General features: G+C 36.2%; 1 protein-coding gene across 9 annotated transcripts in view; it reads right to left on the bottom strand.

Moving 5' to 3' along the window:
- Positions 1-27268, bottom strand: part of NPAS3 (neuronal PAS domain protein 3) — a 758559-nt gene that overhangs the window by 27642 nt on the left and 703649 nt on the right. For all 9 annotated transcript variants that reach the window (XM_088145380.1, XM_088145381.1, XM_088145379.1 and 6 more), the window contains one exon: positions 3049-3242. In XM_088145380.1, the coding sequence (XP_088001506.1) occupies positions 3049-3242 (194 nt within the window). The remainder of the gene's footprint in view (positions 1-3048; positions 3243-27268) is intronic.

Genomic DNA, 27268 nt, shown 5'->3' on the forward strand with positions numbered 1-27268 from the left:
GACTGTTCACATCATCTGGAAGCAGGAAAAATCAGAAAATGTGCTACCACTAGCTTCTTCTTCCAGAATAGATGAATGGAACTTTTCCATTTCTGAACTAAAGTTAAAATGGAGGTGTTGCTAATGAGGAGAGACAGATATAGAGGATAAGAAATTAGGAATAATCTGCATAATAGCATCCATATAGTCTAGACCTCCATTTTATTCCCTCTACCATGGGTAAGAGGCAGGACCTGTCTTTCGTTTTGCCCTTTCCATGTGTACTCAGCATGGAAATGACAGCAAAAGGAAACAAACCCTTGAGCATCTGTTCCATTCTTCACATCAAATTTATCACAAGGAAACAATTGGAAACAGCTGGGAATAGTTATAGCTCTCCAAAGAAAATCATCCACTTGCCTAACCTGTTATGCCACATGCAGTGCTGGCAAATGGAGAATAGTTTGATAGGAATGGATAATTTAGGCCACCTGATCTAACTGAAATCTACTGGCTGGGCTGGCTCAACCATTAGTTAAATCATCCATTTGGAATGGTGGATTCAGACAGGTGGCAATTGGGACAAATATCCCCTAATGCTCTCCTAATTTCATTTTGCACTATTTTCAGAGTGGACTGCTGACCCACCAGCTGTCCTATAGCCATAGGAGGAGGTTCTCCAAGTAATACATTGTGACATGGCTACCTGTGATGGACGTATCTCAAATTGTTTTGCTCCAAGAACCTCCCAATAGTGACAACAGTTGATAGGAATTAAGGAAAATGTGTACTGTCATTATGATTATGGACATCTGTCTTTGTTTTCACCAAATCAGACTAAATTTTAAGATGCAAATTTAATCTTTCCAAGTATTCATTATAATTGTTTTCAGCCAAACTGGTTATTATAATATGGTTTAATAATAATGCTTGATGTTAGGTGGGAGAGGAAATTGTGTGCTTTTATAGTATGGTAGAGGGAAATCAATCTTGTATATGTGTGTTTATGTGCATTTTTCTGAGGTGGGGTGTCCATCATCAGAGTCTCAAAGGGGTCCATGATCTAAAACAAGAGCCACTACTGTACACATTGTCATTTCTTTTCTTAGTTGAGTAGGTAATAGTTTTTTAGGTGAACAGGGCTGTGCTGAAGTACATATAATTTTTTTCCATCATGCCTGTAAAATTGATGGGCATTTCTCTAGTATGCAGAATTTAGGATATTCTTGCATTTTATTAATATATATAAATTTAGATTCTATTGTGTTAAGATATTATGACTATGTGAACTTAACTGAACCAGCTGGAGATTGATGTGATAACACTGCCAACTATTCATTACAAATAGAGCTCCTGAGCATGTGATTTCATTCATTACACTGAGTTCTGCTGATTCACCGCTCATCTGCTTTCAGACAGCCACTTATCTGATCTGTTGCAAGCATGTAGAAAAGCCATTCATAAATGGTTGCACTGAATATTTTAAGGCAAGATGACACTTTGATAAGTTGCATGCTGAAAGACTATAGTTTTATTTATATAACTTATCCATAAACAGGGAATTAGAAAGAGAGGAGCAGGATTATTGCTCCTCAGCTGAATGGATCCTGTACACATTGGAACCTTTCAAAAAGTAGAGGTGCCAAATGTGGATATACTTTGAATGCACAGAATTGCTTATGTGACCAAATACAGTATGCAAATCAAGGATCAGGGCCAAATATACCACTCTCTCTTCTTTCCCCCAATAAGTATTCACTGTGTTTGGGTAGTCATGAGAATAAGGCTAATTTCACTGTCTTCAGATTCTCTTTAGAAAGGGAACTCCACGCCTTCCTAAAAGTTGATTCATGTACTTCTAAAAAATAGAAAATGATTAAGTATACTACATCCATTCTGAGATCTCTAAATCTCAGATGGCCTTATGAATTTCACTTTGGAGAAGATCTGAAGCAAAGCAAGGCAAGAAGCCCATGATTTTCTCAATAATACATACATCAGTCATAATCTATTACCCAAACATATAAATAAAATCAAGTATCCACTTTTTGCTTTTATTTAAGACATTCCCATTGCCCTGGTATACCTGAACATCTTTTACTATCAACATAACAACTACTATCTTTCCCTTGTTTTTTGGGGGGCAACATTCCCACTTTTCAAGGGCAAAACTTCTGCTTTCCTCAATATGATCAAACGTATGTCTCCAATGACCTAACAGCAGCTGTTTCTTGAAAGGTTCAGTAAAGCAACAAATGTAGAATTATTTGGGCTAAAGGGATATTGCAGACATTTTCAGCTTTAACAGGGAAAATGAAAGCAAGTTGTACAAAAAAATCTTAGCAATATTTTGCAACTGATTAAATACAATTGAAAATATCTGAGCTACAGTACATCCCATATTCTCATTCTGTACTGCCAGTTCCCGTTTTTTAAAATTAAACTTCGTTGTGAACAACAAAAGCAGTGTTGTTTCTCCAAATTTACAAGTAGTACTAATATTTCTCACTGCCGCTTCCCAGGGGTGGCAGTGAGAAGCAGAGTAATATTGAATCAGCTCTGAGAGGAAAATTAAGATACCTGAGACATTCTGTGGCTCCAAGGAAAAGATTTTCAGGACAACATTTAGTGCTTCAGGAGGAATTCTGAAATTATATATATGATTGTCTGAATAGAGGTTGCATATACTGTAGGATGGGAGAACTGGATTCTTTATTTTCCTCATTTACTCTCATCTATACTCTCCAGAGTACTAGCATTCCATTGTGGGAAATGCTAATCCAAAGAGTACCACGGGAGTCTTGCAGTCAGAAAACTGACATTTAAATTGTGATTTTTCTTTCTAGTTAACTCCCTTGGCAACTATCAGTCAATCAGACTCCAGTTCAGTTTTCCAAATCTCAAAATAAAGCTCTCACTTTCTGCGTACAATTCTGGAAGTCTGATCAGAGGAACACATACATCTGCATTATCATTATCGTCATATGAAACAAATAGTCTAGTACAAAACATATATTTCATTGGAGGATTCTGGAAGAATAAAACAAAACAGTAGCCCAAATGTGATACCTATTTTCACAGTAAATGATATTGAGGTCCATGTTTACTCGAGTAACAAACATGTGGCAGTCAATTCTGACTTCATTGATTGTAGGAGGGGGTAGTGCATGAGCAACGACAACAAGCCCCATGATTTGGCTTGGCACGGTCCGCCCATGAGACAGCGACACTCTTAGTCGTAACCTTCCTGTTATATGGATCACCTGCAAAACAACAAGTAGGAGAAGCAGTGCGTGAGACAAATATGAAAGCAATTCTTTCAGCAGACAGTATGATTTCTATACAGAGCACTTAACTCTGCCAGAATTGTATTCAACCACCGCCAGTATTTGCCTTAAGCATATTAATACTGTCTCTCAACATGTCCTGAATGTTCTCTCTCATGCTAATAAACAAAGAAGAACATAATATTCCAATGTTTCAAATGTAGCAAATCTAAAATGCAGAGGAGTTTTTAGTTACCAATTGTTAATTTTCAGAAGGACAAAATATAACCTTGAAAATGGCAAGAAAGATCTATAGTACAAAGTGAGGATGGAAAAAAATGACCCTTGTTGGAAAATATTTGGAAATTATACGTTATTCGATTACGTATAATAGTAATTTCCAGGCTATATTTAAATAAACTAACAACAAGTTAAATCAAATGATGTTACTTGTAAATACTTTCTTGTGCTTTTGATCCAGTACATCTGAATCAGCAACAAATCAGTATGTGCAAGAGTCAGATCAAGCTGAAGTTACAGAATTATTGCATGGCAAATAAGTATTTTTGGTCTGCAGGAGCATAATTTTGTTCCATTCCCATAAACTAAATACTAGGCATGGGTACATGCTATGTTTATTTATAAAGTCACCAATGAATCAGAAATATATTCCAACTTTTTTTTTTTTTTTGGTGCCTTCAAATCAGTACTGACTCCTGGTGACTGCCTGGACTAGTCTCTGCAGTTTTCTTGGCAAGATTCCACAAGTGGTTTGCCATTGCCTCCTTCCTAGGGCTGAGAGAGAGTGACTGGTTCAGCGTCACCCAGCTGGCTTTGTGCCCAAGGCAGAACTAGAACTCACAGTCTCCTGGTTTCTAGCTTGGTGCCTTAACCTCTATACCGAACTTTCATTTTTATCTTCAATGTAAGAAAAATAAAGGGGTGATCACTACCTGTTTTTGACTTTGATCTATTATATATGAATATGCAAAACATGAACATGCAATCAGAAGTCATGCTAGTGTAGGAATCAAGGAATGAGAGAATGTCAGGGCGGTACCATTCTCAAACATTTATTCAACTTCAGTACGTATCACCTTCTATCCTACCCTTTTGTAGATCAATCCCGTTTCAGTGAGAGGTGATGACTAATGAAAGATTCTGGGTGTTAATCAAAACATGGCAGTATTGGAGATTTGTTGTTGCACTGGTGTTCTTCCACCTGCGCCATCATGCTTTGTCAGAACCACTGAATGGAAGAAGTTTTTGCAAGCCAGCTGGTCAGTAGGAAACTGCACTGGGTTTAAAACAACTAAAAGGATCTGTAAACGACAAAGCTAACATGGATGCATGAGTGACTGTAGAGTTTGTAAGTAGGAAAGAGGAAGTATGGGGAGCTCTAAAAAAGATTATTAATGGGATGAATAGTGACAACCAAGTCAGTGACTGACCTTGATTTAGTAGCTTCTTTCTTACCTAGCAAGTTGTCCCATTTTACAGATAATGTACTGATAAGCAGCAGGGCCAGAAACAGTGAGTAAACCTATAGCAAAATTCTTTAGCAGATATAATAGCAATGTCTTCTAAAATGTTTTTTGAATTATTTAAACTCTTAATTTTGGAATACTATTCTGCATATATGTCTGTCATTTTTAATACATAACAAAATGAATGCATACTTCCAGATGAACATGTGTCACTTGAATGTTGCGTTCATTTTCTTAATGGTTGCTCCCTGACATTGTCATTTGAATTCTAAAAGGTATTGGTTTATTGTGGGACTCTGAACCTGCAAAGATTTTGTTTGACAACTGGGGGCTTAAAAAATGCTTTATAGCAAAAGACCTTAAGTGAACAGAAACCATGTGCAAGTGATACTGCCTTTGATCAATAGTCTCCTTGAAATGCAAACTTTGACAACCTGGTTCCTCCAAAATGTGCTGCAAGTCCAGCCAGCATTGTTAGGAAAAACTGTTCTACATGATTTTGCCAGGTTATTCTTTGGTCCTTCCCCAGTGCCAGTGTTTTACTTATTTTAGCTATATTTATAATAAATAGTCCAGTTACATATATACTCTCCATTGCTTACGTGATTATGATGAGATCAAATGGTGACCACATTAAGATACAGTATTAAAAATAAACCCCACATTATTGAAGCGTAAACGTATTTTCTCCAAAAGATAAAAAGTTAATTTATGAAGAATTCAAATGTTTCATTCATAGTTTAAAAAATACAGATCTATAAAATATGGAATGACCACAACAACTATTTCACGGGTGGGATGTCATGTCATGCTTGGGGAGGGCATTTGGAACATAAAATGGAATTCAGGAATAAGTAGCATGGTGCTTCAGATATTCAGGACCAACATGGATAATGGAAGGGGCTGTGGGAGTTAGTCTGAAACATTACAAAGTGACAAGGCTATGGGTAAGTTTTTATGAGAGAAGTATGTTTTCACCTAACATTGTCACATGCCATTTAAAAGTTATAAAGATTAATTAAATGAACTGAAGGCCAGTGCATGTGGCAAAACATGATCATATGATTTAAGCCCTGATTTTGACACTATTTGCAATTTTCAAACAATTTTCAAATGAGATTACAATAATCTAAGTGTGATGTTATGGGAGCCTGGGCAACTTTGCTCAAGCTACTATTTCCATTTACATATTATCACAATTATTTATATGTCAAAACTGGCAATAAATACTTTGAGGTGCATAGATGTGATTATGTATTTATTTATTAAATTTATACCCTGCCTTTCTTTTAGGAACTCAAGGCAGCATTTTGGTGAAACATTTTTATAGGTTGAAAGCTGGAGGTCTCAAACCTCCTCCCTCTGAAGCCCTCTGTGTCTTCATACTCCTGCTCTGGTTCAGCAGCTTGGTATTTCCCGCTGCCACCACCTATCTTCCAAAGGACACTGTCCTCTGTTTATGAGACAGAGCTCTTGCAATCTATGCTCCTTTTCTGGTGATAAAAAAAAGGAAAAAGATGAAATCATTTATGTATCACAACTTCATGGCTATATCGCTTAGAGGTATGTCACTAGAAGTTTTAGCCCTTCTTCTCCTTGGGAGATAGAACGATCTCGTCAGAGATAAACAAAATCAAACTTTATAAAAAGAAAGAAAGAAAATATACTGTACTAATCTATTTAACTAGATTTTAAGACACAAAACCTCTCTATTTTGGAGATAAATAAATAAATGCAGAGGAAGCAAATGCAAAATTGTCATAATCAGGATTTCAACCAAACAAAACAGCCACAAGACAATACAAAAGAACATACAAAAGAGATACTCCAGGAAGACCACAAGATGGCAATATCTGCTACAAATGGGGGGGAGCCTCTTAAAGAGATTGGAACAGAAGTCAGTTTATTATTTCAGAATACAGGATTCTATAGAAATACTATAACTTAATGAATACACATTTCCTACCTTGTAGAGAAGTAAAAGATAAGAAACTGTAGCCCAACATAATGAAACAATGATTAAACTTGACACAACATTCCAGGTAAATGGTTTCATCTATCTTTCCAGAGATAGCAGTTTCCTGAAACAGATTTTCTCTCTGACTCAATTATTCCTGGATTTCCCACATCCTGGTGATTCCAATAAATTAATTCTAAGGCTGCTGTGGAGATGGACAGAACCCCAATCTTTTCCTCAGCCTCAGTACCCAATTTCTTCTTTTGCTACCTCTTTCAGTTCTACCTGAAGATTTTTTCATTTGTTTTAAAAAGGATTCAAACATTCTGTCTCCAAGAGAGAAAGGCTGGGTATGTCTGTCTATGTGACAAACAGCATCTCTTCCTTGTGAAGTTGTTGACTCTCTGTTTGCAGGTGGATTGGTTATCTGGGACTGCACACTTACAGCTTATCATTTATAACAAGCATACGTAGTACTCTTTCCTTCAGTTTTATTTCACAGCTGTAAATCTGCGAGGTAGATCTAGGTGAGACATAATGGTTGGCTAAAATCACCCTTTCAGCTTCCATGGCTGAGAGTGAATTTGGGCGTAAATCTCCCCAGTCCTAGTACAATACTCAACCATTTAGAATTTGTAACAGCTGCAACCTGAGTTTCACAAAGGGAAAATAAAGATTTCTTGGGAAAAATGAAGCAGAGTTAAAACCTATATTTTTAATCAAGAAGCTTCAAGTCTTATATTCATGGGCATGAGAAACAAGGGTGACCATTTCACCTACTTAAATTGTTAAGGAATCTTCTATATCTTTTTAAATAAATAGCTATGCTGACCATGAATAAATCAAAACAATAACAAATAAAAATCACAATTCACAACCATTCAGTTGATGAATCTGTGACTTTTGCATTTTTATTTCAATACCTCTTCCATGCCTAACAACATTGCACTGAGCTGAAATCATTGGTTTGTTTATTTTAGAAAAAGAAGTTTAATCTTTGTAGTTCATTCAATTGAAGACCTTTATGATGAGATGCTAATGCAGAAGTTGTCAGCGCCATCTACAATAAAGATTTTTTGGAAGATAGACACTTCCTTCACTGATACTTTTTATCAAAGTAGAATATGAATCGAGAGAAGTTGGTTGCAAATAATCTGTGCAGATTATTAATGTTGACTAGAAGCTGCAAAGCACCATTTTCCATTAGCAAGTTCTTTAACAATCATCTGCGTAGTATGTCAAAGAGAATTCAAGCTATGAAAACCAGCTTGAAACGATTATTTTTCCATAATGTTTTTAAAGGACACCTAAATTGTCAATTTAAAAATAACAGCAATTGTGGCAGTATATCTATTGAGGATTATTTGTGTTTTGCATCCATTTAACTTATACAACTGAGATAATTATTGCCTGAATTTATATATAATGTACCTTCAATGACAAAGTCCCTTATGAATATTTTAAGATATTTCTAGAGGCGAAACTGCAAAAATACCATTAGAACAGCCCATTTTTGTGAGTCCTCATTAACTAATGAAAATATAGACAAAAGAAAGAGGATTTACAAAGGGGACATTAACAGTACAGCATATTCCTTCCAGCTAGGCCTAGTCAGGCCTATGTTTATTTATTACTATCTGGCTTATTTTTTCATGCCTCAGTTTTCTAAAAAAGGAATTCCAAATCTGTGGATGCTTGGAAACATACTGCTTTTTAACAACTAACTTGCAATAAGATAAGAAAGAATCCTACTGTAAGGATATATTTGTTTCATGAAGAGTTACTATTTGCTTGAAGTGTATTAACATCAAAGGGTAAAGCTTCAAAATATGCCATACTGTATTTAAACTAGCATTTACCTCTTGCAGGTATGGTAATAAATGGTGTCTGTAACTTAGAGTGTAATGTGAAACATATTTGAAGTGCTTATTTACTCAATGCTGGACTTTTTCCTCTACTGTATTCTATCTATCTATCTATCTATCTATCTATCTATCTATCTATCTATCTATCTATCTATCTATCTATCTATCTATCTATCTATCTAATTTTATACCCTGCTGGAAGCCTGAAAGATTATTGGCAGTTTACAGGATGCATTATAAACAATTTAAACATTAATAGTTCACTTAAAATAATAACAAATATAAAATAAAATAAGCCTTGATTATGGTATCATTCCCCTCCCCATCCACCCAAGAGTCCTGTTTTCAATTGCTTCTGGAAGGCAGTTAAAGTAGGAGCTTCAACAGGTGTCGTAGTAAACTTGTCAGAGTCATTGAGAATTGGGTGGCATACAAGTCTAATAATTTGTTGTTGTTTACTATAAGCCACCATACCTAAATCACATGGACCTCAATGGAAATAAATAGGCTGGAGAAACAACCATGTATCCCTCTTATGTTCTGGTAAAGTCTTATAAAAATGAAGCTAACAAAATCCAGTAGTTATAGTTGATAATTTCATTTTCTTTTTCAATCATTTTTTGAGCTGAAGATCTTTGTATCCTGTTTATGAACACTTCTGTGATCACTGGTAACTATTTATCAATGAAGATGAACAATATTTTCATTGATCCATAGACTTGCCCCAGGTCACTCGAAAGCTTTTTTATAGTGGTGAATAAGGTGAACAAATTACCAATCCAAATCCTGAATTATATGCAAAAATCCTCCCAGGATTTATTTATAAACAATGGGGCTACATTGTTTATCTGCACAGAGTTGCATTTATATTCATATTGGACTCAAATCCTGGAACAGACCAGCATATATATGGCTGGGTGGCAGGTTGATTTATTTCATTTATATCCCATTCTGCCCCTAAGGAGGTGATATACATAAACTTCAATCTGTTTTATCATCACAATAACTCTGTGAGATTGATTAGATTGTGAGTTTGTGACTGAACCTAGGGCAATCAGTGAACTCACAGTTGAATGGCAACTTGTACCCAAGTTTTCCAAGCCTTATTTTGGCTCATTACCCAGTTACACCCAACTAGTTCAATCCTTAATTCTCTCTTAACAACACTCATCTTATTCTTGAAGGGCAGCATCTTCTAGCTGCAACATGAATCTATTTTGAAATGTTTCTTTTTCTATTTTCTATAAAACAAATGTATAACAAATGCAACAAAGCAAAACTATCTCACTTTCTGAAAATAAACAATGAGACAGAATTTCTGTTACAAAAACTGAACCTACATTGCAAAACTTGGATTTATGGCAATCTAATAGGATAGGTATTGCCATGGCATCATATATCACACCATTTTATTATATCACTCACTACACATGAGACTAGAGTAATAATTCTTCTTCACCATCACCGCAGCAAATCAGATCAGATCTCTTAAAGTTTTCCTTTCAGTATTTGTTAGTAATCTTACATGCCATTTTTTATTTTAAAATATCACATACCACCTTTTCTGTTTGACAACCTAAACAACAACTCTACTACCAATGAATTTATTTATTTTTCAGATTTAAAAATACGCCTGCAAGCATTTCTATACTGCCTGATCTTTAAAAGTGGGTTAAGAAACAAATAAAAACTGAACACGGTGCAACTTGTATCTAAAATTGTCAGTAAACATTGGTATTATTTTTTTAACATAGTTGGCACAAAAACTATTCTACTGCAGATTGCTTCAAGAAAGCTCTTGGCAAGTATATCATCAGAAGGAGCAACACTTTAATATTTGCCCAGGCAGCCAAATATAAACTGACACCAGGAACTAAAGGGTAGCAACTACAAAGTAAAAAGTATCTCTGTTTAACATAAGTCTCCATAACAAAGGGATCAGCATTAGGATTCATGGTTCAGAGTGAATGTAGTGCTGTTAAGTTATACATAAGAAATTAAAATAACCTCAAGAATCTGTTTGATATAATACAGCAAATATAATGGTGGCTAAGACTGCAGTCCGCCAACCCTTTACTCTGAACTAGTATGACTGAAATGTACAGGTTTCTCCAGAATTATATATAACAGCTTTAAAAAATGAGACACGTTTGTGACAAGATACCAAGATACCAATGCATTATACAAGATTGGGTGAGATCAATTTAGAACAGACGGAAGAATCTCTTTGATATGACCTCCACAGCAGAACATATGCAGAGAGATTCAAGATGAAGAGAATTACACTTTACAAATACAAACTGATATATCTAATGGCAAATTATTAAGGTGTCATCTTAGGGAGACTGAAATTTGTGTCTGCAGACAGATTAAGAAATCTGATTTTTCTTGCAATTTTTGTTATGGCTTAAATGATTTGCATTATAGCTTCCTCACTCAGGGGCCATTTGGAAATCATTGATGACATCATCTGGGATCATCCTTTTTTTTGCTGACATCTATAGGTTAACCTCAACATACTGGAACTCCATAGTTGCTTGATAATGATTTAGCGCCATCTGTGCTGTATATCTGCAAAGCATATAAATCTACCATCAGTTCTTGGATTAATAGATTGCACATACTGTGTCATACAATACTTGTTCCTGAGTTGATCATCTGATGTGTTCCCAGTGATGTTATTGTACAGATTTAACTAATCTGTGTAATGTGCAAAATAGGTTTTTGGGTTTAGTACTAAATTTCCAGCAGTGAAACCCTGGCATTTTATTCTCCATAAAGTCGGCCTCAAGTTAAGTTTGTCTCCTGCTGACCACATGGACGTATCCATGTTGTTTTTCAGGGTTAGGGTTAGGGTTAGGATTAGTGATTTACCATTGCCATCTTCTTAGATTTTTTAAAATCTAGTCTATAGCTCTGAATGGTATCCCATCTTAGTACAAACCAGATCTGACTTTGCTTAGCTTTTTTAAGGTCACCCAAGATGACTCAAGTGCTGCCACCTGCTGTGACTTGTATTCTCAAATTATTCATGTCAGTTAGATGGACAAAGCCTCACCAAACAAAGCTTGGCTAATTGTAGATTGGGTCACAGGTAACAGAGCAGGTACAATGTCCTTACAATCCATCAAGGTCTCTACCATTGTCATGTATCAGTTTATAAATTTGGATTTTTCTAAGACATTTTCTATTATATATTTGAACCACATTGCACCATACTACGAAAGTAATTGCTATATCTCTTTACCTGTACACAACTTGAACACTGTTGTAGTGTTTGTTCTTTCATGATCATGAATGCCAGCCATGTCACTAATATGGGTCACTATATACATCACAGTGCTTTGTATTTCTCTGTATTTTGCTGTATTATCATGGTATGTATATAATAGATGGTATCATAGGGTTAAAAAGATATAGCATTTCTCCAGCCAGAAGCAGACTTCAACTACTGTAATAGGTTTGGTAGTACATCTTCATTTTGGTTTGTATTATGTACAATTGTTTCTTAATTTCAGAACAGTGAGAGTTTCCCTGAAAGTAGCCTAATTCATGCAGTGATAAACAACCTTGAAAACGAACTTCAAGATCATTTTTGAGGACAGCATCCATCTACACATTCTTTATTACTCTAGTGTACAATTTAGTGTATGCTTTTAAAATTCTAATGCCAAGTCATTTTCTAAAGCATTTTCTAGGTGAATGGTGGCCAATTAATACAAATCATCCTTAGTTTCTGACCAACATTGAAATCTAAGGGAAGAGCCAACTTTTACATCTTTGATAAGGCATGTTTCTCCTATAAGTCTCAATCTGTGTATTATTTTTTATAGGAAAACTTTGAAATCCCTTTTTAAAAACAATGCATTCAGTTTATTTTCCATAACAGCATTTCAAGAAGCCTGAAAGCTTTTGGTGCTTGAAACTGGTAGGATTCTAATGAGGAAACATCAACTCTGACACTTGCGGGCTCACAACAATTGCTTCTGCTGTTAGATCCTTTAAAGTAAAAATAAGCTTTATGTAAAGGCCCTTTCTTTATCTGCAACAATACAAACCTTTGTTGAATTGTCATAAACATAGTGGAATGCGTCTGTGTGCATGTGTATGTAAGAAACGACATAGCCTGATAAAGACTTCCAGACCTTCAGATCGTGGGAAGAAAAAGTAAGTAAATAAATGAAATAAATCAATACTAGAATTTCTGTGTGCCTAGGCAAACTTGTCTCCCAGAAAGATAACCAATATTAAGTATTCTTCAGAAGTATCATATCTCCTATCATGGGAATCAGAAATAAAATCTTTTTAATGGTTTTATTTGATGTAGTCTTTCACAACCCCCTCCTCCCCATTACCTTAGGTGATTCTCAACATGGTGAGCAACAGATAGATAAAACAAACCAACAAACAAATTATATTAAAGTGTTTCCCACACAGAGAGAAGAAAAAAAAAGTCACCTGTATCATATGCAGTAGACATAGATTTCTCACAGTTGTTCTGTATATTAAGAGTTTCCTAATGTGAGCCTAGGTTTTAACTGCCCTATAGTTATTCCTGCAGCAGCACTGAAAGGAAAAGGAAGTTTCCTGGACTGTATCTGCCAAAGTTCATCTTTTGTTTTCCAGTGGTTTTGAAAGGCAAATAGAAACACATCCCTATCACTAAATTGTAGCCAAGAGTATCCTGACTACTGCCATTTGAATGTGCAGAAAGATTAAGAAGATGAATGAAAAGGAGACACCCTGGCATGAGGGGTACTCTCAGAGAGTTATTACAAGACTGGAAATAAAAACTAATTAAACAAGATAAGGAGAAGAGAAAAAGAGAGACATCAGTACAACATTAAACATGCACTTCTTTATTTTTATGTGTGTCTGTGTTGTGAGTTAAATGTCTGTTTCTTTTGTAGCAGTTTTAGGCTGTATTCGGATTAGAGGAATACAGGACATCCATCCATGATGCTGTCCTGCATAAAGATACAGCAAGGCCTTCAGCTAAGCATAATGGCAGATACCAAGTAGTGTCATGAGGAAATGATTGATCACCACAAATGATATGAAGTCACCTACTTTTGTTGTAACCTGCCTGCCTTTTCAAACAGCTTTAATTTCCAGAAATAAGAGTTCAAAAGAGAGCCAGAATAAGCAGTTCTTGAATGAGAAGAAAAAAAAGATCACATTTCCAAAATTTCATTTGAGGAATTTAAACTTTGATATTGTTTAGGACCTAGACTGATTTTATACAGGTAAGCATTTACTTCTAAGGCAAGGACCCAATCCAGCCTTTACTCAGTCTTCCTCCTTTTTTTTTTTGCCCTATCTTGTCTTCATGCAACCCTCTCTTTCCATGCCTACTCTTCTTGTAAATTAGATTCCCAACCCTTTCCAAGAGACAATTTCTCAGCATGACAGAAAAGAAAAATTATTAAATATATGAAGTGCAATCGCATTAACGGCATTAAATTAATGAAATGCTATTTACATTAAATTGAATCACATTTTGTTTCTGACTTGGTCCTGTCCACATCTTTGTCTTGGCTGTGCTCTGTCCACTTTCTATACTGTGGCTGCAAGCAAACAACTCAGACCAAGTATGGATCTTGGCCAGAAAAAGGTCATGCACTTCTCCTTTTGACCCAATCAAAATCCAGGTAGTTGGTTGTGGAAAAAAAGGCCCTTCAACTTCTCATAACCAACAGTGTTTATATTCTTTGCATGACTTTGGTGAGAATTTATGGGAATTTGACTTGGCAAAATATGTAGCTGCCGAAGATCCTATTAGGGTTTGGGCATTCAACTCAATTTCAACAGCGGGAAAAACTGCCCAGAATACCCAAACATTATCATCCACAATAGTAAGTGGGTGGCTATTTCTACTTGTTCTTTTCTGAAGTGATTAAAGATATTTGAATTGGGTATTAATCAGAGGGTGCTGTAGGTGAAATAATGGATGGGCAACATATTCTAATGTGAAAATGACTGCTTTTCCCTAGCACATTAAGGCTGCTATAGTGGAATACTTTGATGTCATTTCTGGAAACAACAGTTTATTGCTGACATCTGGTTTCTCTACCAACCAATTAAAAATAAGGGAAAAAAAGTCTTATGCAACACAAGCTGATTTACATGACATTTTATTTTTCATTTATCTAAGGATTTGCTCTATAGAATATCTTTGATTTATTTTGCTATAGGTTTGTGTTGATTAATATTTTCTGTCTTGCACATTTAAGAAGTTAAAAAGGAAATCTTACTATGACAGTCACACTGACACTTCACTTTAACCATGCTGATGACTTAAGCACTTCTCTAAGACTTATTACATCCATAGCGCAGACTCTATTTGAACCTCTGTTACAGGAATATTTTTAAATACATACACTATTGCTAAATAAATCTGTATTTCCTAACTGTAATAGTCAACTTACTGTTAACTAATTCCCAAGAACTTTCCTGTGAACTTAGATATAATTATATTGGAAATTCCAAGCTGTTTCCTAGAAATATACAATGCTTATTTTGATAGCCTTGTGAATTACTATTACTATACAAGGAATATGCCAATCCATATGATTTGCACATGAGGAGAATTTAGAATTAAATGAGGAGTAATTTCTCTCTTTTTTGGGTTCCACAAGCAGCTTAGATAGTTCATTAAAAAGCTTATTATATGAGTAATATAGCTAAGCCAAATGTATTTTTCTATTAAGGCATGCTTGAGTAGGTTTAACTCTTTAATGTTTCCCTAAAATATGTTCCCCAAACTAGGCCTTTTCTTTTTGTATCACAGAAATTTAAAATTTAGGTTAAACTCTTAGTTTTTTACTTGTTTGACAGATATATTTACATTTTTCACTACATTTATAACTTCTCAATTAATTGAGATTTCCACCTTAGTTATATAGGGTGCTTCTCCATCAAGAGTTCTAAAATTGTGTTCACATCCATGGGCAAAACATTAACCATCTTTATGGATAAATGGATATACACAAGGACAAGTGTTTGATTGGTATATTAGGCCATAATCCCTACAAAGTGTTGTGATAAATTCTCAGAAGAAAAAACAAGGAAATCAACCACTGGAGCAAGGTCAGAAAGAACCAGCCAAGGCACAGCTACCTGATTAAGCTGAAACTAGCCCAGCATTGCTCCTGGAGACAAGGAAATTAATCTGGAACAACCTGTGGACTCCTATTCTCTAGGTTCTAGGGAAAGCCAACATTTAAGGATATGGAAGACTAGATGTAGTGAGTTCCTGAAATGGGTCTTGCAGGCTTAAGATTTTAGGAGATTAACAACACTTGGGCTTTGAGGAAAGACACTGTTGCAATATTTAAGCCTGTGCCTGACAACCTCTGAATGTTGCCACCAACTGTTGGCTACTGCTTGATTGTTTGTGACCATTCCTTCTCCTGGGTCCTTAGGTTGCTTTCTGGACTTCTCAGGGCCAATGTTCTGAAGTTGATGCTTTGATCTGCAGACTTCCTGGATTCAGGCCTTGCTTTCATTTTTAATCCCCTCTTGTTCTCAGCTCTTTGTTTGTGAGTATTAATTTATGACCCAAGTAAATTAAAGGGAACACTATTCTGTATGCACATAGCCCTGTCTACATATTTGAGCAATCTGTATGAGCTTTGCTCAGGGTCCCTAATAATGATTACAGAGCCCATTCATAAACAATATGCTCCAGCCAAGATGTATTCAGACAATTTAATGAACATCTGTAGGTCAGGGAAGAGGCCTGCCATTGCATTAGTGCATCAACTGTAATGTTTCATTCCCATGGTGCAGTGATAAATTTTTAAAACCAAGATTCATCGCAACAGTCTCCAAAGCTAAGTCCCAGTAATAGTGAATAGTTCAAAAATAGCTGGCAGCTTTGCTGATTATATCTCTGTTGATTTCTCTTTCTCTCTACATACGCACACAAATAGAAATGTGCATATGTGTTTATAATAGATTTTAATTGCCCATTCAAGCCTAAGCCATCAAAGTACCAAAATACTTTAAAATACTTTGCATTATATCACAAGTAGAGTCACAACTGTCTCCTACCCACCCTCTCTTCTTTCTGAGAAAATCCATGTCACTCACCCTCTACCACCCCAGCTCTCTGATTACTGCAGCTAAAATCCAAGGGATTGGGGGGGCTAAAAGAGGGGATGCTGACACTGAACATGAGAATAAAAATCCTGATCCATTGGCATCTGCTAGGGATGGGAGTAAAAGAAGGCAAGGTGGTGTCAACGCTCTGCTGCTTTGTATGTGTGTGTAATGTACAAAACTGCCCAGTGTTGCTGGGAGTCAGGTGGCATATAAATTTATTTATTAATAATAATTATGATGATGCCTCAGTTGCACTGCCATGACTGCCATTTTGCCTTTTGTGACCCCGCTCCCCCACCAGTGTCCACTGGTGGCTTTATCCCGGCTAGTGTTGGCTCCACTCCCCTACTCATTTTGTTAAGTTGCTAGTGCAGTGGCTGAGGGGACCATGCAATTAATGTACTGGATTAGGCTACTGCTTTTTTTAAAAATTGCAACAAAACCATAAAGTTTAAAATGTCCTGTCTGGAAAAGCAGCAAAAAATGCACAGGCTTGGGTTTTCAGTAAAGAATTACAACAGACTCCTATTTTGTCCACAGTCAGATCATTTTTAAATTGACTAACTTTACTCTTGTTTACTTAATGTTTATCAGCTGAATGTTATGCTCCAGACAATTTATTCTAAAGCAGGCAATTCTTTTGTCCAGAGAGATTACTTCTCTTTTACTAACCTGCTATCTAAAATATGGTTCTCCAGAAATGTATGCTAAGATTAATCATAGTATAACTGAAATACAATATGATATTCCAGGACCATTGTCAATCCATTCATGTTCATGTATATGTATATACCTGACTAGATTTTACTATTTAAATTTTTGAAAGGCAGAATAATACTCGATGCCTCTGGAAATTCATGGAATGCACTGCCATGTTTCAACAAATGGCTCAATTCACATTTAAAAAAATAATCAAGATTATGTACAATGTAAACTAGTTTCAGACTCACATACTCTCTCCCTGTTTTTGTGTCAGCAAACCAACTTGCCATTATATGCAGATCGGGAAAGTCAAATTCAAAACCATCGATTGGTTGTGTTTTCCAATGCCGATTTCTAGGCAAATGGGGCTTCTGTGAATTATAATTGAACTAGTGAACAGGGAAGGAGATAGTTACATCATATGAGCAGAAGAGGAAGGTGGAAGGGAATATGTAAGCCTCATTCTCATAATGCCTATGCTGTGTCTTGCTCCCACTGGAATAAAGGGAAGTTTTGTTCTGTAAAATAAATACAAAATAAGCATATTTAGTAATGGACTTCAAAATCTGAAGCCATTAATGTCAGAAATGCCTATTACTAGCTCTTTATATTAAAAATAATAATTTTATTGCAGGATTTAGTCACCTGATACCAGTTAATAACCAAGATGCTCAGCAAAATAAAAATTACCTATTTATTTCTAGGGTGATGAAACTCTGCAATTATTACACTTGTAAAAAAAAAATTCAAAGAAAATGCCTAGTCTAGTTCAAAGTTTGAAGCTTGTTCATTCATATAACAAAAGGGACTGAGTAGCTGGAAATGGGCTTTCTTAAAAAACGGGATTCAGTACATTGTTTATCATTGTTATGGACGGTATTTGCTCTTACAGTGCGTACGTTCTAGGAAACTCTCTTAAGCATCTGTCACCGAGCCCGCAAAGAAAACAGTTGGAACACAGGCAGCACTCAAACGAAAAGGAATTGGTCAGGAAAGCATTTTTTAAAAAAGGGAGGTGGCCAAAGACAGCCAAATCCAAACCTACAGGGCAGGGGGAACACACTGTCACAGAAGAAGTACAGGTGGAGTAGGAATGAGGAAAGCAACTTAAAAACAGAAAAAGAATAGTGGACTGGATAACAAACTCAGGTTGGCAAGGAACTCCCTCTTTCAGTGCCAAATTTTTAAGGAGGTGAAATTGGGCAAGTGATACAATTCCTTGCTCTGGCAAGTTGAAGAGGTTTCTGAGTCTGGAAGTTTTGAGGCCTAATTTTGCTTCACTCACACTCGTCGAGAGGACTGAAGACTCCTGGTATAGTGGCAGAGAGGACAACCGAAGGGAACTTTGCAAGCTACGCAGACTCAACTTTAAGCAGCTTTAATCTCTCTGAATTTTGCCTATACAACTAGTCAGGCAAGAGGATCTTCTCCTTAGCAGCATTTCTTCCCTTTCTCTCATTCAACCTTTTTCTAACCCCAACTTTCCACTGCCCTTTCTTGTTTGCAGCCAGTGTTCAATTTTTCCTGTAGCCAGAAGGGCTTCTTTCCTTGCTTGGGCAGTTCCCTCCGCTGCCTTCTTTGGGCTGAGTTCCTTTTCTTTCTTCCTCTGGGATTTGCTCTGCATCCTCGTGCTGTGACTTTTGCTCCAGAAGCCGTTACAACTTGCTTTGCTGTTCCACAGTCAGCTTTTCTTTACTTGCTTCTCAACTCACTTTTTCTCTTCTTGCTGAGATTATTCAGAAAATCATATCCCCCATCCCACCCACACCCCCTTTCTGGTTTACATTCCCCAGAGAGGTAATTAAACATGTCCTTCTTTTTAACAGGTACTACTTGTCACAGAAAAGGGGCTGGTTGCTTGGCTGAGGTTTCTGAAATCCTATGTTGACTTGGATGCTGCCTCTTCTCTCTCTCTCTCCTTCTCATAGCATTTGGTGCTGTTGTCTTTGTGGTGATCTGCTAATAAAGCCTGGTGCCAACTTGGTTTCTCAACTAATGTCAACCCAAGCAGGCCTTGAAGAAAGTTGTTTCCTTGAGGTCTTTATGACTACTTTATGAACTTACATCCCCAACACTGAAACTGTTTGTCTTATTACTGATCTCATTATCTTTCTCCCTAGTCTTTCCACACACAATTTACCCAAAGTCAAATTGCCACAGTTGCTTTCTGTTTCCCTGCACATGAATGGGGTTGAGTTCTACTAACTCTTTTCTTGACCATGCTCAGAGGAAAGAGTCAGCTGACCTTTTCTGATGATTTCACTCTTATTTCAAATCATGTAGCATATGCTCCTTTCTGAGTCTCCAAAGAAGACAGCACCTCACTTCCATAAGTAAAATAGGCTAGGCAGGCCTTATAATACCATGCTGTTCAATATCCCTTTGCTTTTTCAACCGGGAGATATATGTTAATAAATAACACACATTTGCATGACAAAAGTTGGTATCTACCAGCTTGCCTTTTGGTGAATCTGTGTAGGAAGATTCCTATCTGAGGATCCCACTCCATTCAAATGAATATGCCATAAGTGATAATAGTATGTCCAGGAATAAATTGCAGCCTGTTAGCCAGGTCCACTAATATCAGTGTTACTAGTCAAAGGATATTGAGGACAGTGATCTGTGAATCATACTAATGCAGAATCCATATAGTGACAATTGTAGGGTGATGACCTTATTATTCTACACAAGTATCATTACAACTGGATATCAACACTCCCTCCCCTTCCCCAGCAAATGCCTTAATAAAAATTTACAACAGGCAAGAACACAAGCTGAATTCAGACACCATAAGACCACATGTTTTGTCTTAAGCCATTATTGGAATATGCCAGGGTGCCAATTCACACATTAGACCATAAACCACTTTTACAAACCACATTGTGCTAAACCAAAATCAAACCCATCACACTATGGCTTATATGATGTGTCAACCTAGTTTGAGTGAACTGTTGTAATTTTGTTTTGTTTTTCTTTTGGCACTTATAAGTCCATCTTATATAATTACAGTTTAGGTGGTTTCAGAAGAACATTCCCCTTTCAAAGGAGACAGCCTTTCTTTTTCTTCACTCTCCCACTTCAACTTATTACTTAGCTTAAGAGCAAAATTAAAAGTAAGGCAGGGCATTGACACAATGTTCTCTGTTGGGTATCTCGTCATGCTTTGAAGAGTACTGGCTGCATTATCTGATAAAATCTGTGGTTAAATATACTCTACAGTTTGCATCTATTTATACAGCTGAATAAATTGTTTTCTCCTTTACCTCTGCCTGTAGGGTTCATTATTTCCAGTTACTGCAGAATCAATTTGAACTGGCCAAAATCAGTAATAGAATTTACAGTATCATAAATACCCTGCCCATATAAGCACATTTGTGGAAGAGAATGGGAACAGCTTTTCCAGAAATATTTATCTATATTACCGTGCATTGGATCTGCCAATACACATTCCCATCTTGAGAGATGTAATCCAGATAGCCCCACATAGCATGCTTTCCTGCAGATGAGTATTAGTGCAGAAAAGCATTATTAGTAATAAAATTGTGGCGCATCAAACAGACAATATATATTAACTACATCTTGCCAACTCTTGTGTGTCAACTCTTGCGTGGAATCCTCCTGTAATAGAATTTTTATAAAGGGGGGAAAATATATTTTTGAGATACAAATGAATTTTTCATTTGTAATGAAATGAGCAAAATATCTATCACTGATAATATGGTGCATGAAAAAAGTAAATAACATTCACAGATAATACATTCTTCAATTGTTCTATGCCTCTTAAAATTTTAAGAGATTTATGTTCCTGTTTAGCTCTTTTTGGGGAGGGGTGTTTGTATAATGGACACCACATATTTTATTCTGCTTTGAAATATAGAATTTTGTAATTTTAACATGTTGAAGTATAAAAGAAAAAAGAATCCTCAAGAAAAGACAGATGGCAGACTTTCTTTTTCAAAATACAATTTCATAATGCCATGCAATTACTAATAGAGAGACACTAAAAATGTTTTTTTCTTGATAGAGAAGAGGTGATAAATTGTCAGCATAAACTTCATTTCTGGTTACTCCTGTGATCTAAAGCATTCCTGTGAATTTTGTACCATCAAAGTCAAATTCTTATAACTGTATAAAAATTTATGAATGCATCTGGCTATAAAGTGACTGAAGGCATCCCATAATGCCTATAGTTTATTGTGCATCAGTTCTTTTTTTCGGTACAAGTAAAAGTTGTCCAGATCTTCCTCTGTCTTTTTAATCTTTACACTGATGAAAAACTATATATGGCATTACTATTTTCATACTAGCTGATTTAAAATTAAAAAAACAACAACCTTATTTCTGAACTATTCTTACCTATCAAGTTAAGGGTAAGAATACAGTATACAGTAAGATCAAGATCACTGGACAGCCAGTTTAGTCTAGTGGTTAAGGCACCAGGCTAGAAACCAGGAAACTGTGAGTTCTAGTCCCGCCTTAGGCATGAAAGCTGGCTGGGTGACTTTGGACCAGTCACTCTCTCTCAGCCTCACAGGATTGTTGTTGCGGGGAAAATAGGGGGAGGAAAGAGAATTAGGTATGTTTGCCGCCTTGAGTTATTTATAAAAATAATAGAGGCAGGATAAAAAAAATCTAAAAAAAGAGATATTCCTGAGCTAATATATAAGATATTTAGAAGCAATGTTTATGACACCTGATACCAATTTATTTATTGAATGAATGGAATTGGGTGTAGCAAAACAAAAAGAAGCGTTACTAATTTCTTGCAATATACTGTACTTGATATGAAAACAAGGCTTAGTCAGAAATTTCAGGAAGTGTTAGGAATAGAATAGCATCTTTTTTCCATCAGTGGCATTCTATTTATGAAACAAACATTTATTTATTTATCCATCCATCCATCCATCTTGCCTTTCTTGCTTAAGTTAAATACTTGTAGATCAAAGATAAACTTTTTGGGAATTTTGAGAAATATTTCATATCTGAAGGATGTGTGATTGGAGAAGACTGCTCTAAAGAAATTTAAAGGAGTTAAGGAAGGCAAAACAAATAGTAAAATAAATTGCCATTTAACTAGGATTTTCTCTTCACCGGTTTATTGGGACTAAACACAGGGAACAGCTATCATGATTTGGCTCTGAGGCTTGATTCAAATCAACCATCATGATTCCTCTGGTTTATCTATGTAAATAAAAAATATATGAATATAATCAATATATTCAATCCCTGCATATGTATCAAATGATAAATAGTAAATCATTTGATTTACTATTAAACTTATGTCTCAATTTTCTGCTTCTATAAGCTCTCAAAGCAGTATACAATGATCAGAACAAAATTCAAAACATAAAGGACAGAAGTAAAATCAGTAAAAATTAAATCAAAGTAGGACATATCCTGAATGAAACCTGGATTGAAATGGGCCCACATGATGCATCTCTATGGCTTGAAAACTCTCTTGGTAGGTATTATCAAGTATGTATGAATGCCAAAGACACAACCCTTACTTTTTTTGAGGGAGCAACATGATTGATAACATAGTAACTAATATAAATATAAACAATAAAAACCATAACTTATGTTAAAACAAATTGTACTTTACAGTTTAATTTTGAAAATATTAGAGGTAGTGCTTGAGTTATGACCACTTGTTCAGCGACCATTCAAAATTATGACTGTGCTGAACAAGCTGGACTTACGACCAGTCCACAATTATGACATTGCAACAAGCTGCAGTCACATGGTTGCTGTTTGTGACCTTCCCTGCTGGCTTCCCACAAGCAAAGTCAATGGGAAAGCTGGCAGGGAAGGTCGCAAGTTGCTCCCGTAAGTTGCTCCCATCGCTTTTTCTCCCAAGGACCCCCATTATAGAGTATGAGATCCCAGAGATCACCTACTACGTGCCACCCCCCCACTTGCCCGCACTCTGTAGCACGTGCACCCATCCGCAGCAACCCCCTGCAGCCCTTGCTGGCATGCCTGTGGGTCCTTGCTGGCCTGCCCATGCTCCTCAGTACCTGCTCGTGGCACTCCCCTGCAGCACCCGTGTACTCCCCTGGGATCCATAGCAACTGCCTGAACCACCCCTTTGCAGCACCTTTGTACCCCCCCTCCCACTTCTTGCCTGAGACAAGCAGTCCTGGAGTTACCATGGCAACCAGGACTGCTGGAATTGCTGTCACTAAGTAATGCAGTCACATGACGTTGCACTTTATGACTGCATTGCTTAGCGATGGAAATTCTGGGCCCAGTTGCTACCTAACCCAAGGACTACCTGTAATAGGCCTTCAACTTATATCTCACTTTCCATGACATGGTATTATGATTTTCTTGCCAGCTGAGTAATGCAATTCATACGCATTCTCAGTGCAATAGCAAGAGAGTGATTTGATTAAACTGATTGATTGGCTTATCAATTGATTGATTAATTGACTGACTGATTAAAGTTTTCAGGAGAACAGTAATTATCTCATTCCATAGAAACCTTTCTCCCAGACCATACTGTGATGTAATCTTGGGAGAATAGCAATAACAGCATTAAACTGGGTGTGTACAGAGTCTTTTGTGAAAACATTATTGGAGATTTAAACATTTTTCCATTTTTTGAGCTTATACCTACTTCAAGATTATTTTAGTGCAAGGAGGTTGATTAGAGGAAATACATTCATCAATTTTCAGTCTTCATTAAAAACACTTTGGCTGTATGCCTGTAATTTAATGTTTGCACACTGCTTTTTACTCAGCTTATTACATTAAAATGTTTTTTCCCCAATATAATATGCTGTGCTTAGATGCTATGATTAAAAATGGCTATTAAGGAGGTAAAGATGAAGTTTAACTATTCACATTTCTGTGATTCCTTCAAATACGTTTTGGATTCTACAAATGAAAAGTTCTTACAAACCGAATTCTTCACATTCTGACTGAAAGAAAGTCAACCTCTTGATAACATAAATGAATAATAATCACATGGCACTTGGGAAAAATTAAGGAGGCTTTACTTTTTACAAACTTCAGTGAAGATCTATATATTTAGACCTTTTATATTATGGATATTATATCGAGACCTTTTATATTATAGATAAATGTGTTAAAGTCAAGTCTCCTTAGTTTTTCCCAAAAGGCTGCCTTCATAAAGACTAAACTTTGCAAGACATTTTCTATTCCCACCTGAACGCCAGCACAATCTCTGCATCACTGTAACTAATTTCACTCGCAATAATGTTCCCTTAGAAATGCCTGAGGTTACAGGTAAGTTGATGTTGAGAATATAATAGCCAAGATACATGTTTGCTCAATTCCTCGAAAGGGTTAGTAGTCAAACAATTTCTTTGGTCACTCCAGAGAGAGATTTTAGTGTGGGCTGAAATTCTGGATCAAGTGTTTATTACACAGTCAACAATAGTTCAAGTTGTGAAAGATTCATTCTTATTTATTTATTAGATTTATTTCTTGCTATTCCTTCAGGAGCTCAAGGTGGAGTGTATCACTGAGGCAGGTTGGGCTGAGAAAATCTTTTGCCCAGGCACACAATGAGCTTCCATGACAAACAGTAGACCTGAAACAGGGTCTCCCTGGTCCTAGTCCTTAACTACTATTCTACTCAAACATTCAAGTCTTTTTCAAACTTTTTGTCCCATATTAACTTGATGTTGTCATTTTGGAAAGTTTCTCTCTATTCCCTGTAAACTGCTCTAAGTCCTATGCAGCTCTGCAAAAAAATAATCTACTATCACTGACAAGACATAAACTCTCTTATCTGAATTTGTATGGAGTGATTAAATATTTAACTATGCAGCTTAGAGTTTGCCTTACAAGAAATGACACTATATTGCATGTTTTGCACCACATGAAAGCATAAAGCATTCAGTATTAGAACTAAAGCATTGAATCCTTTTTTTAAAAAAATAATTTCTTTAAAAATATTCAAAAGTTTTATTTACATTTATATCAGGTATTCCAGAGCAAAAACTTAGTTTTCCTGGAAATATCTAACTGAGATGTTTCTTCTTCACAGAAGACACTGTCTTAAAAAATTTCTAAAACTGAGAAATCTTATTTTTCTAACATTGTGCATATATTTTCTGTATTAACAGATTTTTCCTTATATTTTTTATTTTGCAATAACTTATTTGCTTTCCTTTATTTGCACAATGGAGAATCAACCCCAAATGTATAGAAGAGTGCAAAGACAGCCTTGACAAAAGGATGTAAGAGTCATTAGGAGGGCCATTAAGAAAAAGCAAGTAACTGCTCAATGTTGGGAAAGGAGGGGCATGAGAAAGGGGCTCAAAATAACTCCAACTTGATTCTTGATTCCCCTCTTATAAGAAGGAGCAGAAGGAAACTGGCAGACTTTCAAGATAGTTTACTCTATAACAATAAGGTAAATTTCTGCAGCCCTTGTGGTGACCTGGTCCACCTCAAAGGGCCGATAAAAGCTGAAGTGTATGCTCACAATCTGGAAGGTTGTTCTCAGTATTATCACTGCACACATTATGCATAATAGAAAGGGTAGTGGTAGAACCTTTTTTATGAGACTTATTCTATCATCTCCACCCAAGACTAAATCAAGTTTCTCATGTCTAATAGAAATGAACACAAGCTGTAACCAGAGGAGGAATTTGTGTTCTTTATAATCTCAAGATCCCGGCACAGAACATTGGTTTTGAACTTGCTCTTATCTGAAATGCATCCAGGATAATAGTAAGCCATTTCAGATTCTATTATTCAAAGTCTGGACATTTCTATGGTTGCTCCTAAACAACTTTGAGAGGGCTGGTTGTTTTAGACCTCAGTGGTCTGCAACATAACCAAAGCAACAACAAAAATAACAACAGAATATTGAAAATTGACCTTCTGTTGAGTGCCATGGTGAGCTGATGTCCTGCTACCAGTGGGACTGCATTTACGAGGAGAATCGCGGCTGGATGCTGGATCTGGACCAGCAAAACCTCTCCGGAGGAAGGAGAGATTGTTGAGATATCCCACATGACTTCCAGATAGCTGGTCCTCATGAGTAGAATGCAGGAACTGTTGTTTTGCAGTCAGCTTATGAGCTGAGTGGCTGGGAGTTGAGGGACACCATCAAGCTCATACTTGTAATGTAGCCTTTTACGCTCAACTGAGCCTCATTTCTTAATCACTTTTTGGATTTTTTTTTTTTTTACTATACTGGAAATATTAAGACCCTTCAGATCAGCAAGATTTTACTGTATTCATTGGGTGAGTTGCCTTCTCCTTGGAGAAAGATGTTTTTAAATATGATTTTAAAAGTTTTGGAAAAATATTGTTTTTTGGATTAAACAGCAAAAGGGTGCTTAGAACGTGGATTTTGGAAAGTTAACAATGGATTAAGGATCCAGATGGACTTGGAATTACAGTTTTGAATTAATTAGAAGAATTCTTCCTGTGGGAAATGGTCATTGTTTGGGCTTTAAGAGGAAACATGATAATGGGACCTTGAAGGTTTGACACTAGAGGGAGCTAGAGGATAATAAATTTATTTCATTAACAAAGAAATAAAGAATGGAGCTTAACACCTTAATGAATGTTTTGAATACTGGTCTTCAAAATTACCTGATATGATATATAGATTGTATGTCACTGAAGTTACAGAAGAAGAACAAGCTGCAATGGATGATTTTGAAATCAATTTGAATATGGACTTAAATGTGTCAAGCAATGAGAAGGACATGGAGAAGGACGTACTGGATACACAAACAAAACTGATGAATGTTTCATTGTCTAAAGGAGATGTACAATTATTAAACCAGAAAAGTGATTTGGATAACTTTTTCTTATTGGAGCTTCAAAAGAGGTCTGTTAAAGTCTTGAAGGACTTTATGAGAAGTGATTAAAAAAAAAAAAAAGGACAAACTTTACTTACTGGATGTACAAAAGAGG

Source organism: Python bivittatus, unplaced genomic scaffold, assembly GCF_059951505.1.
Source record: "Python bivittatus isolate LINGU-HERP-01145 unplaced genomic scaffold, Pbiv_v1 ctg000480_np1212, whole genome shotgun sequence".
NCBI lineage: Eukaryota > Metazoa > Chordata > Lepidosauria > Squamata > Pythonidae > Python > Python bivittatus.